This window comes from Oratosquilla oratoria, unplaced genomic scaffold, assembly GCF_046742065.1.
Source record: "Oratosquilla oratoria isolate Oo_2021 unplaced genomic scaffold, ASM4674206v1 SCAFFOLD218, whole genome shotgun sequence".
Lineage (NCBI taxonomy): Eukaryota > Metazoa > Arthropoda > Malacostraca > Stomatopoda > Squillidae > Oratosquilla > Oratosquilla oratoria.
In genome coordinates, this window is record NW_027467570.1 from 125,794 (window position 1) to 141,248 (window position 15,455).

General features: G+C 39.0%; 3 protein-coding genes across 3 annotated transcripts; all 3 read left to right on the forward strand.

The window, feature by feature from the left end:
* The first annotated feature begins 404 nt into the window (after nucleotides 1-404).
* LOC143022894 (uncharacterized) lies at nucleotides 405-1,476 on the forward strand. Its single transcript, XM_076181292.1, has 2 exons — nucleotides 405-537; nucleotides 975-1,476. The coding sequence occupies exons 1-2, from the start codon at nucleotides 529-531 to the stop codon at nucleotides 1,281-1,283; spliced, it is 318 nt and encodes a 105-aa protein (XP_076037407.1). The 5' UTR covers nucleotides 405-528; the 3' UTR covers nucleotides 1,284-1,476.
* Nucleotides 1,477-6,536: 5,060 nt separating this feature from the next.
* On the forward strand, nucleotides 6,537-7,690 carry LOC143022885 (uncharacterized). The gene is made up of 2 exons (XM_076181281.1): nucleotides 6,537-6,687; nucleotides 7,189-7,690. The coding sequence occupies exons 1-2, from the start codon at nucleotides 6,679-6,681 to the stop codon at nucleotides 7,495-7,497; spliced, it is 318 nt and encodes a 105-aa protein (XP_076037396.1). The 5' UTR covers nucleotides 6,537-6,678; the 3' UTR covers nucleotides 7,498-7,690.
* A 5,132-nt stretch (nucleotides 7,691-12,822) lies between these two features.
* LOC143022895 (uncharacterized) lies at nucleotides 12,823-14,106 on the forward strand. Its single transcript, XM_076181294.1, has 2 exons — nucleotides 12,823-12,928; nucleotides 13,433-14,106. The coding sequence occupies exons 1-2, from the start codon at nucleotides 12,920-12,922 to the stop codon at nucleotides 13,766-13,768; spliced, it is 345 nt and encodes a 114-aa protein (XP_076037409.1). The 5' UTR covers nucleotides 12,823-12,919; the 3' UTR covers nucleotides 13,769-14,106.
* The last annotated feature ends 1,349 nt before the right edge of the window (nucleotides 14,107-15,455 follow it).

The window sequence follows — 15,455 nt, forward strand, 5'->3', positions numbered from 1 at the left end:
AAACGAAATATAGTACTGTAATACCGCCCCTGACGCTTGAGAACTTTGACCTTTGGTATTCTCCTGGAATGGTGCAGTGGTGATGAAAAAAAGGACAGACCAGGAAACAGAAAGCAATTTTTTCTCTCTTTTTTATAGTAAGCAAAGCCTATCATGAGAAAATCGAAGGAATTAATCTTCCCCAGTAGTGCAATGCGATAATAAGAGCCCAACCCAAAGTGCGCAAGAAAGAACAGAAATATCTCATGGAAGGACACGCCTAGCTATGAGATGGAGTCCTTTACAGCGTGCGTTGCGCGGATGTTAAAACCGCAAAAAAATTGGCTTACGTCGGTGTAAAAAAAATGCAGTAGAGCCGGAGGCCTTATATAAGTCACGAGCTCCTGTGAAGGCAACATAGTCCGCCGGCAGACGTGGAGAGCTTGAAGTCCCTCCCGAAGAAAAAGTTTTTGACTTGTGATTCTTGCAGGTTGTCCACAAGCCTAGCCATACCTCATCTACTGTTCAAGAAGTGAAGACTACGGGAAGATGAAGATAGTATGTAACGAACCTCAGTATCCATCGTTGTCAGCCTAGTAATACGTTCACCTTGTGGAAACTATTTTGTACAGTTTCCTCCAGTTAAATATAATAGAGTGCCTGGTGTCTTGTAGGAATATATTGTTACCTAACAGACTTATTTATATTTCGATGTGGAGAAAAAAAAGAAGAAGAAACATGATACAGATTATGAGTGAGGCCACTATGATGATAATACGACGAAAAATGGTATAAGGATTAGCAGATAGTGACTTTTAAAAGGGATCAGAATTATTTGAGTAGGGACTAGATTCTATTAAAAAAAAATCTATATGGGCCACAAGTGTCCCTAAAGCATTGACTTCATAACACTTAAGGAGTCGATGCACCCTTTGAGGAACTGCTTAAATGTTACATGTTAGACGACCGTGATATAAATCTGTTTTACTTTACAGACAGCAGTGGCTTTGATTGCATCCCTGATGCTGTCCTGTATGACGGTTACCATCCACGCGGAGCCCGACGCGGAGCCTGTAGCGACGCCGGAGGCTGACAGCTTCGTGTTTGGCGGTGGTCACGGGTTTGGCGGCCGTCGTGGGTTTGGCGGCCGTCGTAGGTTTGGCGGCCGTCGCAGGTTTGGGGGCTTCGGCCACAGTTTCCACAGACCTGTTCACCACATACCTCCTCATCATCATCACATTGTTACCCATGTCAATCCATTCACTGGTGGCCACCACCACCATGACATCGTCCACTTCCACTGAGGAGTCAAGATGTGGTTATTTTGGTCCAGCAACGTCTATTTCTCTCTAAGTCTCAAGCCAGATGAAAAGTGCCCAGCGTCGACTAGGACAAAAGCTATCGGTTGTGTTACTGGGCGGAAGAGGTTAAGTGAGTCCCATTAGTGTTCATCTAAGGTGTTGCAAATCAGAATAAATGTCTTTCTTTGTAAGCCAACTATCGTGTTTGAATCCTACCCATCTATTTCCCATGCACCTTCAAGAGAAATACACAGGAGAATAATATTGCTTTCAAAGGGAACTTTGTAAAAATAAATGGATGTGCAAACAATGAAAATGAATATGGATGTGCAAACAAATGGAAAATAAATAAACATGGGTCTAGGCGAACTTACAGACAGCAATTTACTGACAATTTCTCAACAACAATTTACCGACAACAATTAATCGACATGCTCAATTTATCGATATACACAATTCATCGACAAATAAAAAATATTCTAATTTCAAATATATAACTAACCTAAACTAACCTAACCAACTTAACCTAAAACCTAACCTAACCTAGCCAACTTAACCTGTATAGATAAACAAATAATTAATCAAATGAATAAATAAATAGATAAATAAGTAGATGAATATATAAATAGATAAGGCCTTAAGTTATTTTTGGCGTTTTAGTCAGATAATAGCTTCTTCTCCTCCTTTTCGTCTTCCTCCATTTTCTCATGATGCTGCTACCAGAGCTTAGCCGAGACTCACGCTAACTTGTGATTCCACAAAGGTACTTGGTAACAAAGGCGTCGAGGTAAAAACTGTGGCTGCCATTATATTATAAGGCTATCGTATTTTGAACTAAATGTATTTATGTATAGTTTCAGCTTGGGGTATACAGCTTTCTGGGTTATTCCCAGTATAAAAACATAATAACATAAGAATGAAGGAGACTGCAAGAGACCATAAGGCCTACACTAGGCAGCTCCATATCCATCACCAAATGTCATCCCCACCAATAAAATTGTCTAACCATTTCTTAAAAGAAGTGATAGCTTCAGCGCTCACTACATGGCTACTAAGTCTATTCCATTCGTTGACCACCCTGTTAGTAAATCAATTCTTGCCTATTTCCTTCTTAAATCTAAATTAGTCCAGTTTCCATAATTTTCCTACGATATAAGTCAAACTTATAGGCCTGTAGTTATTTGGATTCTTTTTGTCATCTTTTTTGAATATGGAAGTAACGTCAGCTAGCTTCCATTCTCTTGGGACATCTCCGGATATGATGGATTTCTTGAAAATAGTTTCTAATGGAGCAACAATCTCATTTTTCATTCCCTTTAAGATTCTTGGATGCCAATCGTCAGGCCCTGGTGTTTCATTAACTTTGAGTGTCTCTATATACCTTTTAATGTTTTAATTTGTTATATTTACCGTAGTGAGTAAGTTTACTCGAGACTTTTCACAGGTTTGAGTTTGGATTTCACTTTGAGGTGTTTTGTTTACGAATACTGAGCTAAAATAATTGTTTAAAACATCATACATTCCTTCATTTGAATATTCAAGCTGACCGTCAGCAGATAATAGTGGACCGATGTGATTCCTGACAGCCTTTTTATCTCTAATGTATCTATAGAATTCTTTGGGACTCTCTTTAGATTTATCAGGAATATTCATTTCGTATTGTCATTTTCGTTTTTTATTGTCTTTTTTAAATCTCTCTGTATTAATACATAACTTTGATGGTCATGAGATGCACCCGAGCACTTATATTTCTTGTAAGCCTGTCTCTTTTTAGCAATTCTTTTTTTCAGTTTCTTTTTCAAGCATTTTGGGCGAGCCTGATTTGGGGGGACGTCTATACTTAAAATTAATGTAAGTATGAATCATCTTAGTGAGCGTATTTTGAAATATTTCCCACATCTGATCTACAGGACTTTCTCTTAATTTTGCCCTCAATCTGTAAGCTGAAGCTCCTGACGTAGTCCTATGAACTGAAGTTGACTAAAATCGGGTATTTTAGAAACACAAGTATCTATTCAATTTTTCTTTAGTAGTTTGAATCTAACTAAATTGTGATCGCTATTTGCAACAGTTTCACCGACTTCTACATCAGTTATCATATTTTCGCGGCTAGTGATCAATAGATCGATTAAGTCTCCATGTCTTGTGGGGTCTTTTACATGCTGAACTAAGTAATTGTTACCGAGAAAATCAATGAAACGACTACCTATAAGGCCATGTTCAAGGGTCATCCAATCAATATCAGCGAAATTGAAATAATTTATTATCAATAAATCCCGGTTTTAGAAATTAGGCAGTTCTTGAAATGACAGTTTGGTGTCTGCTAATGATAATGTATTTGGCCTATATATTACACCTACCTTAATTTTTTGTCCATTTGTTTGGGTTAATTCTACCCACAAACTATCATATGCATCCTGTTTCACTTTCTCTAAAACACAAGCATGTACATTGTTTTTAACGTACAATAGAACACCCCCACCTTTCTTGTAGTTTCTATCCCGATGAAAGTGTTTAAATCCCGCAATATTAAATTCATCTTCAAACTCTTTACCATTTAACCATGTCTCGGTTATTCCTATCATATCTAAATTTTCGCTTTTGACATACGCCTGTATTTCTTGGAATTTGTTTTTAATACTACGAGCATTAAAGTACATGGTTTTAAGAGACTTGTGATTATTTCTTTTTGACACGTTTTGAGTTTCAATAGCATGGGTTACAGTATATATATTTTTTATTGACACCTTACTCTATATTGATATTTGGTCCTTCATCGATATTCAATGCCTCATTAACATTTGTCGCCTCAAAATTAACATTTCCCCCATCACGGAAACCTGGTCGCTCACGGTCATCCCATCTCTTTTGTACACTTAGTCCCCCTACGTCACCGCTTCTAACATCGGCCTCCCCTCGTTCACTGACTGTCTGTCCGGCATCCCTTCCTAAAATTATATTTTGTCCCCCAGTGACATATCCTACCGTGATATTTTGTCCTCCACTATCATTACATCCCATCGTGATCTTTTGTCCTCCACTGTCATTATATCCCATCGTGATATTTTGTCCTTCATTGATATTCTGTCCGGCATCCATTCCTAAAATTATATTTTGTCCTCCACTGACATATCCTACTGTGATATTTTGTCCTCCACTATCATTATATCCCATAGTGATATTGTGTCCTCCACTATCATTACATCCTATCGTGATCTTTTGTCCTTCACTGTCCTTACATCACATCGTGAACTTTTGTCTTCCACTGTCCTTACATCCAATCGTGACCTTTTGTCCTTTGACATTACATCCCATCGTGACATTTTTCCTTTGACATTACATCCTAATGTAACATTTCGTCCTCTACCAACATTATATCCTAAAATCATATTTTGTCCCAAACAGGCATATTGTTCTACATTAATGCTATATTCAACTCTGTTTTCCCCAGTACACTCTATTTCCCCTTCCCTTTAGGTTTCTACCCCCCAAAAAGGAACTAGTTTATTACAAACTCCCTCAATGAGGTTTGTAAGGACATCTTTGCCCTCTGTGGGTAAGATGGATCCCATCAGAAGCGTGAAGGTCATGATGCCCGGAAAAGCCATTTCGCTCCTCCTTCAGCAATACAAACGGCAAAGAGAAAATGTAAATCAACAAAAGGAACCAAAGAGTCTCTAAATAAACTAAATACACGAGGCTTACTCTGCTTACCTTATAGTATTACTCCTACCTTTGGAGTACAGTAACAGAATACTGTTTTGATTCTAAGTTAATAAAGCACTACACTTTATCTTATATCTGTAACTGTATATAATTGCAACGTATACCATTACAAAAACACAACATAATCACTTGTCACTATTCGGAGATAATAAATTTCACAGGTATTCGCTAGCTGGTGTTTGTGCAGAAAACGAGCTCTCTAGCTGAGGTCACGAAGCAGACTGAAGCTCTCTAGCTGAGGTCACGAAGCAGACTGAAGCTCTCTAGCTGAGGTCACGAGGCAGACTGAGCTCTCTAGCTGAGGTCACGAGGCAGACTGAGCTCTCTAGCTGAGGTCACGAAGCAGACTCGAGGTCACGAAGCAGACTCGTGTGTGTGTGTGTGTGTGTGTGTGTGTGTGTGTGTGTGTGTGATTCACTTTGGTCTTGGATCACGTGTTGGACATGATTACTAATCAATGGCTGTTTTTTCATCAACTGAACCAGATTGTCTGGCTACAATCCCCCCCCCCCCAAAAAAAAGGATGTAAATCTTCGGGTTAACTGAGGCGATCAGAATAAGGCCATAAATTGTCTTTAGTAGTTGAAACCAATGACAATTTCTCCTCCTCCTTTTCATCTTCTTCCATCTGTTTCTTTTTCATCGTAACAAAGGGGATTATCGAGAATGCATTCACTAATTTATTACGTTGACATCCTAAGCTGAAATGTTACCTTGCGTTAACCAGAACAAAATCTACAGAGCACGTCATCGTAAAAAGAGTTTAACAATTCTATTCATGTCCTACGTGGTGGTGAGGGTTGGAGCTTAAATCCAGAATGCATGTTTGCATATTTCCTTGTTTACATATTTCTTTATTTTATTATTCCTTTGTTTATTTTTCGTTCGTTACCAATTTAAAAACTTTCTGCTCATTCTAACTCTCAATATCTCCTGATCTTTACGTTAAGAGTGCTGGAGAAGTCCCAGATAGCATCTCTCGTCGTCTCATTAAAACACAACACCAACAAAGCACCTGTTTAACCTAACGGGGAAGCTGGAACGTACAAAAAATCTTCACCCCTGTGTCTTTCCTTAAACTGAATAGTATCATTTAGCCATAAGCAGTGTAAAGTTCATAAAATGCATCACTGGAGGGAAATATAGCACTGACGAGGTAAAGCGTTGTGAAATGTAATAACGCCCCTGACGCTTGAGAATTTTGACCTTTGGTATTTTCCTGGAGAGGTACAGTGGTGATAAAAAAGACAGGTCAGGAAACAGAAAGCAATACTTTTCCTCTCTTTTTCTAGTACGAAAGTCCTATCATGAGAAAATCAAAGGAATTAATCTTCCTCACTGGTGTGATGCGACAGTAAAAGCCCAACTTGTAGCAAGGTCACGCCTGAGTGTGTAAGAAGGAACAGAAATATCTCACGGAAGGACACGCCTAGCTATGAGCTGGAGTCCTTTACAGCGTGCGTTACGTGGATGTTAAAACCGCAAAAAAAAAAAAAGCTTACATAGGGGATAAAGAAAACGTAGTAGAGCTGGAAGCCTTATATAAGTCACGAACTCCGTTGAAGGCAACACAGTCGACCGGCAGACCTGGTGAGCTTGAAGTCCCTCCTGAAGAAAAACTTTTTGGTTTGTGATTCTTGGAGGTTGTCCAAGAAGTGAAGACTACGGGAAGATGAAGATAGTACGTAACGAGCCTCAGAACCCATTGTTGTCAGCGTAGTAACACGTTCACCTTGTGCAAGCTGTTCTGTACAGTTTCCTTCAGTTAAATATGATACAGTGCCTGGTGTCTTACAGGGACGTATTGTTACCTAACAGACTTATTTATATCTCGATATGGAGAAAAAAAAGAAGAAGCATGAAACATCTTTGCCAAAGACGACAGCTAGTTTAGGGCTTATGAGTGAGGCCAGATGTGCAATTAGAGAAACATTTGTATTTCGTTGCGGATAGATAGTATTTCCACTCGGACAAAATTACGACAGTAGCAGATAGTGACTTTTAAAAGGGATCAAAATTATTTGAGTAGGGACTAGATTCTATTAAAAAAAAAGTCTATATGGGCCACAAGTGTCCCTAAAGCATTGACTTCATAACACTTAAGGAGTCGATGCACCCTTTGAGGAACTGCTTAAATGTTACATGTTAGACGACCGTGATATAAATCTGTTTTACTTTACAGACAGCAGTGGCTTTGATTGCATCCCTGATGCTGTCCTGTATGACGGTCATCATCCACGCGGAGCCCGACGCGGAGCCTGTAGGAACACCGGAGGCTGACGCCTTCCTGTTTGGCGGCCGTCGCGGATTTGGCGGCCGTCGTAGGTTTGGCGGCCGTCGTAGGTTTGGCGGACGTGGCGGGTTTGGGGGCTTCGGCCACAGTTTCCACAGACCTGTTCACCACATACCTCCTCATCATCATCACATTGTTACCCATGTCAATCCATTCACTGGTGGCCACCACCACCATGATATCGTCCACTTCCACTGAGGAGTCAAGATGTGGTTATTTTGGTCCAGCGACATCTATTTCTCTCTAAGTCTCAGCCCAGATGAAAAGTGCCCAGCGTCGACCAGGACAAAAGCTATCGGTTGTGTTACTGGGCGGAAGAGGTTAAGTGAGTCCCATTAGTGTTCATTTAAGGTGTTGCAAGTCAGAATAAATGTCTTTCTTTGTGAGCCAACTATCGTGTTTGAATCCTACCCATCTATTTCCCATGCACCTTCAAGAGAAATACACAGGAGAATAATATTGCTTTCAAAGGGAACCTTGTAAAAATAAATGGATGTGCAAAAAATGAAAATGAATATGGATGTGCAAACAAATGGAAAATAAATAAACATGGGTCTAGGCGAACTTACAGACAGCAATTTACTGACAATTTATCAACAACAATTCATCGACATGCTCAATTTATCGATATACACAATTCATCGACAAATAAAAAATATTCTAATTTCAAATATATAACTAACCTAACCAACCTAACCTAAAACCTAACCTAACCAAAACTTAACCTAACCTAGCCAACCTAACCTATATAGATAAACAAATGATTAATCAAATAAATAAATAAATAGATAAATAAGTAGATGAATATATAAATAGATAAGGCCTTAAGTTATTTTTGGCGTTTTAGACAGATAATAGTTTCTTCTCCTCCTCCTTTTCGTCTTCCTCCATTTTCTCATGATGCTGCTACCAGAGCTTAGCCGAGACTCACGCTAACTTGTGATTCCACAAAGGTACTTGGTAACAAAGGCGTCGAGGTAAAAACTGTGGCTGCCATTATATTATAAGGCTATCGTATTTTGAACTAAATGTATTTATGTATAGTTTCAGCTTGGGGTATACAGCTTTCTGGGTTATTCCCAGTATAAAAACATAAGAACATAAGAATGAAGGAGACTGCAAGAGACCATAAGGCCTACACTAGGCAGTTCTATGTCCATTACCACCTGTCATCCCCATCCATAAAGTTGTCTAACCGTTTCTTAAAACAACTGATAGTTTCAGCGCTCACTACATGGTTACTAAGTCTATTCCATTCGTTGACCACCCTGTTGGTAAATCAATTGTTGCCTATTTCCTTCTTAAATCTAAATTTGTTTAGTTTCCATCATTTTTCCTACGATTGAAGTCAAACTTATAGGCCTATAGTTATTTGGATTCTTTTTGTCAACTTTTTAAATATGGGAATAACGTTAGCTAGTTTCCATTCTCTTAGGACATCTCCGGATATGATGGATTTCTTGAAGATAATTTCTAATGGAACAACAATCTCATTTTTCATTCCCTTTAAGATTCTTGGATGCCAACCGTCAGGCCCTGGTGTTTCATTAACTTTGAGTGTCTCTATATACCTTTTAATTTTTTAATTTGTTATATTTACCGTAGTGAGTAAGTTTACTCTAGACTTTTCACAGGTTTGAGTTTGGAGTTCACTTTGAGGTGTTTTGTTTACGAATACTGAGCTAAAATAATTGTTTAAAACATCATACATTCCTTCATTTGAATATTCAAGTTGACCGTCAGCAGATAATAGTGGACCGATGCGATTCCTGACAACCTTTTTATCTCTAATGTAACTATAGAATTCTTCGGGATTCTCTTTAGATTGATCAGCAATATTCATTTCGTATTGTTATTTTCGTTTTTTATTGTCTCTTTTAAATTTCTCTGTATTAATACATAACTTTGATGGTCATGAGATGCACCCGAGCACTTATATTTCTTGTAAGCCTGTCTCTTTTTAGCAATTCTTTTTTTATTTTTTTTGTCAAGCCATTTTGGGCGAGCCTGATTTGGGGGGACGTCTGTCCTTAAAAGGAATGTAAGTATGAATCATCTTAGTGAGCGTATTTTGAAATATTTCCTACATCTGATCTACAGGACTTTTGCTTAATTTTGCCTCCCAACCTGTAAGCTGAAGCTCCTGACGTAGTCCTATGAACTGAAGTTTACTAAAATCGGATATTTTAGAAACACAAGTATCTATTCTAATTTTTTTTAGTAGTTTGAATCTAACTAAATTGTGATCGCTATTTGCAACAGTTTCACCGACTTCTACATCGGATATCATGTTTTCGCGGCTAGTGATCAATAGATCGAGTAAGTTTCCATGTCTTGTGGGCTCTTTTACATGCTGAACTAAGTAATTGTCACCGAGAAAATTAATCAAGCGACTACCTATAAGGCCATGTTCAAGGGTCATCCAATCAATATGAGTAAAGTTGAAATCATTCATTATCAATAAATCCCGATTGCAGAAACTAGACAGTTCTTGAAATAACAGTTTGGTGTCTGCTAATGATAATGTATTTGGCCTATATATTACACCTACATTCATTTTTTGTCCATTTGTTTGGGTTAATTCTACCCACAAACTATCATATGCATCCTGTTTCACTTTCTCTAAAACACAAGCATGTTCATTGTTTTCAACGTACAATAGAACACCCCCACCTTTCTTGTGGTTTCTATCCCGATGAAAGTGTTTAAATCCCGCAATATTGAATTCATCTTCAAGCTCTTTACCATTTAACCATGTCTCGGTTATTCCTATCATATCTAAATTTTTCGCTTTTGACATACGCCTGTATTTCTTGGAATTTGTTTTTAATACTACGAGCATTAAAGTACATGGTTTTAAGAGACTCGTGATTATTTCTTTTTGACACGTTTTGAGTTTCAATATCATGGCTTACATTATATTTTTTTTATTGAAACCTTGCTCTATATTGATATTTGGTCCTTCATTGATATTCAATGCCTCATTAACATTTGTCGCCTCAAAATTAACATTTCCCCCATCACGGAAACCTGGTCGCTCACGGTCATTCCATCTCTTTTGTACACTTTGTCCCCCTACGTCACCGCGTTTAACACCGGCCTCTCCTCGTTCACTGACTGTCTGTCCGGCATCCCTTCCTAAAATTATATTTTGTCCCCCAGTGACATATCCTACCGTGATATTTTGTTCTCCACTATCATTACATCCCATCGTGATCTTTTGTCCTCCACTGTCATTATATCCCATCGTGATATTTTGTCCTTCATTGACATTCTGTCCGGCATCCCTTCCTAAAATTATATTTTGTCCTCCACTGACATATCCTACTGTGATATTTTGTCCTCCACTATCATTACATCCCATCATGATATTTTGTCCTCCACTATCATTACATCCCATCGTGATCTTTTGTCCTCCACTGTCCTTACATCCCATCGTTATCTTTTGTCTTCCACTGTCCTTACATCCCATCGTGACATTTTGTCCTTTGACATTACATCCCATCGTGACATTTTGTCCTTTGACATTACATCCTAATGTAACATTTCGTCCTCTACAGACATTATATCCTAAAATTATATTTTGTCCTAAACTGGCATATTGTTCTACATTAATGCCATATTCAACTCTGTTTTCCCCAGTACACTCTATTTCCCCTTCCCTTTAGGTTTCTACCCCCCAAAAAGGAACTAGTTCATTACAAACTCCCTCAATGAGGTTTGTAAGGACATCTTTGCATCTATGGGTAAGATGGATCCCATCAGAAGCGTGAAGGTCATGATGCCCGGAAAAGCCATTTCGCTCCTCCTTCAGCAATGCAAACGACAAAGAGAAAATGTAAATCAACAAAAGGAACCAAAGAGTCTCTAAATAAACTAAATACACGAAGCTTACTCTGCTTACCTCATAGTATTACTCCTACCTTTGGAGTAGAGTAACAGAATACTGTTTTGATTCTAAGTTGATAAAGCACTACACTTCATCTTATATCTGTAACTGTATACAATTGCAACGTATACCATTACAAAAACACAACACAATCACTTGTCACTATTCGGAGATAATAAATTTCACAGGTATTCGCTAGCTGGTGTTTGTGCAGAAAACGAGCTCTCTAGCTGAGGTCACGAAGAAGACTGAAGCTCTCTAGCTGAGGTCACGAAGCAGACTGAGCTCTCTAGCTGAGGTCATGAAGCAGACTGAGCTCTCTAGCTGAGGTTACGAAGCAGACTCGAGGTCACGAAGCAGACTCGTGTGTGTGTGTGTGTGTGTTTGTGTGTGTGTGTGTATGTATGTGTGTGTGTGTGTGTGTGTGTATGTGTGTGTGTGTGTGTGTGTGTGCGTGTGTGTGTGATTAACTTTGGTCTTGGATCACGTGTTGGACATGGTTACTAATCAATGGCTGTTTTTTCATCAACTGAACCAGATTGTCTGGCCTCCCCCCCCCCAAAAAAAAAAAAAAAAAGGATGTTAATCTTCGGGTTAACTGAGGCGATCAGAATAAGGCCATAAATTGTCTTTAGCAGTTGAAACCAATGGCAGATTCTCCTCCTCCTTTTCAACTTCTTCCATCTGTTTCTTTTTCATCGTAACAAAGGGGATTATCGAGAATGCATTCACTAATTTATTACGTTGACATCCTAAGCTGAAATGTTGCCTTGCGTTAACCAGAACAAAATCTACAGAGCACGTCATCATAGAAAGAGTTTAACAATTCTATTCATGTCCTACGTGGTGGCAAGGGTTGGAGCTTGAATCCAGAATGCATGTTCGCATATTTCCTTGTTTAGATATTTCTTTATTTTATTATTTCTTTGTTTATTTTTCGTTCGTTATCAATCTAAAAACTTTTTACACATTTCAACTCTCAATGTCTCCTGATCTTTACGTTAAGAGTGCTGGAGAAGTCCCAGATAACATCACTCGTCGTCTCATTGAAACACAATACCAACAAAACACCTGTTTGACCTAACGGGGAAGCTGGAACATACAACAAATCTTCACCCCTGTGTCTTTCCTTAAACTGAATAGTATCATTTAGCCATAAGCAGTGTATTGTTCATAAAATGCATCACTGGAGGGAAATATAGCACTGACGAGGTAAAACCTTGTGAAATGTAATAACGCCCCTGACGCTTGAGAATTTTGACCTTTGGTATTTTCCTGGAGCGGTGCAGTGGTGATAAAAAAGACAGATCAGGAAACAGAAAGCAATACTTTTCCTCTCTTTTTTCTAGTACGAAAGTCCTATCATGAGAAAATCAAAGGAATTAATCTTCCTCACTGGTGTGATGCGACAGTAAGAGCCCAACTTGTAGCAAGGTCACGCCTGAGTGTGTAAGAAGGAACAGAAATATCTCACGGTAGGAAACGCCTAGCTATGAGCTGGAGTCCTTTACAGCGTGCGTTACGTGGATGTTAAAACCGCAAAAAAAAAAAAAAAACTTACGTCGGGGATAAAGAAAATGTAGTAGAGCTGGAAGCCTTATATAAATCACGAACTCCGTTGAAGGCAACACAGTCGACCGGCAGACCTGGAGAGCTTGAAGTCCCTCCTGAAGAAAAACTTTTTGGTTTGTGAATCTTGGAGGTTGTCCAAGAAAAGAAGACTACGGGAAGATGAAGATAGTACGTAACGAGCCTCAGAACCCATTGTTGTCAGCGTAGTAACACGTTCACCTTGTGCAAGCTGTTCTGTACAGTTTCCTTCAGTTAAATATGATACAGTGCCTGGTGTCTTATAGGGACGTGTTGTTACCTAACAGACTTATTTATATCTCGATGTGGAGAAAAAAAGAAGAAGCATGAAACATCTTTGCCAAAGACGACAGCTAGTTTAGGGTTTATGAGTGAGGCCAGATGTGCAATTAGAGAAACATTTGTATTTCGTTGCGGATAGATAGTATTTCCACTCGGACAAAATTACGACGGTAGCAGGTAGTGACTTTTAAAAGGGATCAGAATTATTTGAGTAGGGACTAGATTCTATTAAAGAAAAAAAAAGTCTATATGGGCCACAAGTGTCCCTAAAGCATTGACTTCATAACACTTAAGGAGTCGATGCACCCTTTGGGGAACTGCTTAAATGTTACATGTTAGACGACCGTGATATAAATCTGTTTTACTTTACAGACAGCAGTGGCTTTGATTGCATCCCTGATGCTGTCCTGTATGACGGTCATCATCCACGCGGAGCCCGACGCGGAGCCTGTAGCGACGCCGGAGGCTGACGGCTTCGTGTTTGGCGGCGGTGGTCACGGGTTTGGCGGCCGTCGTAGGTTTGGCGGCCGTCGCAGATTTCGGGGCTTCGGCCACAGTTTCCACAGACCTGTTCACCACATACCTCCTCATCATCATCACATTGTTACCCATGGTGACCACAGACCTGTTCACCACATACCTCCTCATCATCATCACATTGTTACCCATGGTGACCACCACCACCATGATATCGTCCACTTCCACTGAGGAGTCAAGATGTGGTTATTTTGGTCCAGCAACGTCTATTTCCCTCTAAGTCTCAGCCCAGATGAAAAGTGCTCGGCGTCGACCAGGACAAAAACTATCGGTTGCGTTACTGGGCGGAAGAGGTTAAGTGAGTCCCATTAGTGTTCATTTAAGGTGTTGCAAGTCAGAATAAATGTCTTTCTTTGTGAGCCAACTATCGTGTTTGAATTCTACCCATCTATTTCCCATGCACCTTCAAGAGAAATACACAGGAGAATAATATTGCTTTCAAAGGGAACCTTGTAAAAATAAATGGATGTGCAAACAATGAAAATAGATATGGATGTAAAAACAAATGGAAAATAAATAAACATGGGTCTAGGCGAATTTACCGACAACAATTTACTGACAACAATTCATCAACAACAATTTACCGACAACAATTGATCGACACACTCAATTTATCGATATACACAATTCATCGACAAATAAAAAATATTCTAATTTCAAATATATAACTAACCTAACCTAACCTAACATAACCAACTTAACCTAATCTAACCTAACCTAACCTAGCCTAACCTAACCTAACCTAACCTAACCTAACCTAAAACCTAACCTAACCAAAACCTAACCTAACCAAAACCTAACCTAACCAAAACCTAACCTAACCAACCTAACCTATATAGATAAACAGATAATAAATCAAATAAATAAATAGATATATGAATAAGTAGATGAATAGATAAATAGATAAGGCTTTAAGTTATCTTTAGCGTTTTAGACTGATAACAGCTTCTCCCCCTCCTTCCTTTCGACTTCCTCCATTTTCTCATGCTGCTACCAGAGCTTAGCCGAGACTCACGCTAACCTGTGATTCCACAAAGGTACCTGGTATCAAAGGCATCGGGGTGAAAACTGTGGCTGCCATTATATTATAAGGCTACCATATTTTGAACTAAATGTATTTATGTATAGTTTCAGCTTGGGATATACAGCTTTCTGGGTTATTCCCAGTATAAGAACATAAGAATGAAGGAGACTGCAAGAGACCATAAGGCCTACACTAGGCAGCCCCATATCCATCACCACCTGCCATCCCCATCCATAAAGTTGTCTAACCGTTTCTTAAAACAACTGATGGTTTCAGCGTTGACTACATGGCTACTAAGTCTATTTTATTCGTTGACCAACCTGTTAGTAAATCAATTTTTGCCTATTTCCTTCTTAAATCTAAACTTGGGAATCAACACCGTGTGAGATCGAAACCTTTATTGGTACGACGTTTCGCTTGTTACAGCTTACTTGAAAAAGCTGTAACAAGCGAAACGTCGTACTAATAAAGGTTTCGATCTCACACGGTGTTGATTCCCACAGCCCTGTCGGCTTTTGCCTTTGTGTTTCAAATCTAAACTTGTCCAGTTTAAATCCATTACTCTGAGTCCTGTACGGAAATTTGTACTTCTCTGTATCCTTCAGATATTTGGTCTTTTCCAACTTGTTTTCATGATATCACGAAGCCCTTCCATTCCTAATCAAGATATTTTCTAGCAACGAAATCACTACTTTCTCTTTGATATTTCATTGTTGCCAGATCTAATGGTTTCAGTCTCTCATTGCATGGTTTGCTTGCCATGTTAGAAACCCATTTGTTCGCTTTTGATTTTGTATTCTTTCGACCTTATATATTTCATTCTCTGTGGAGATC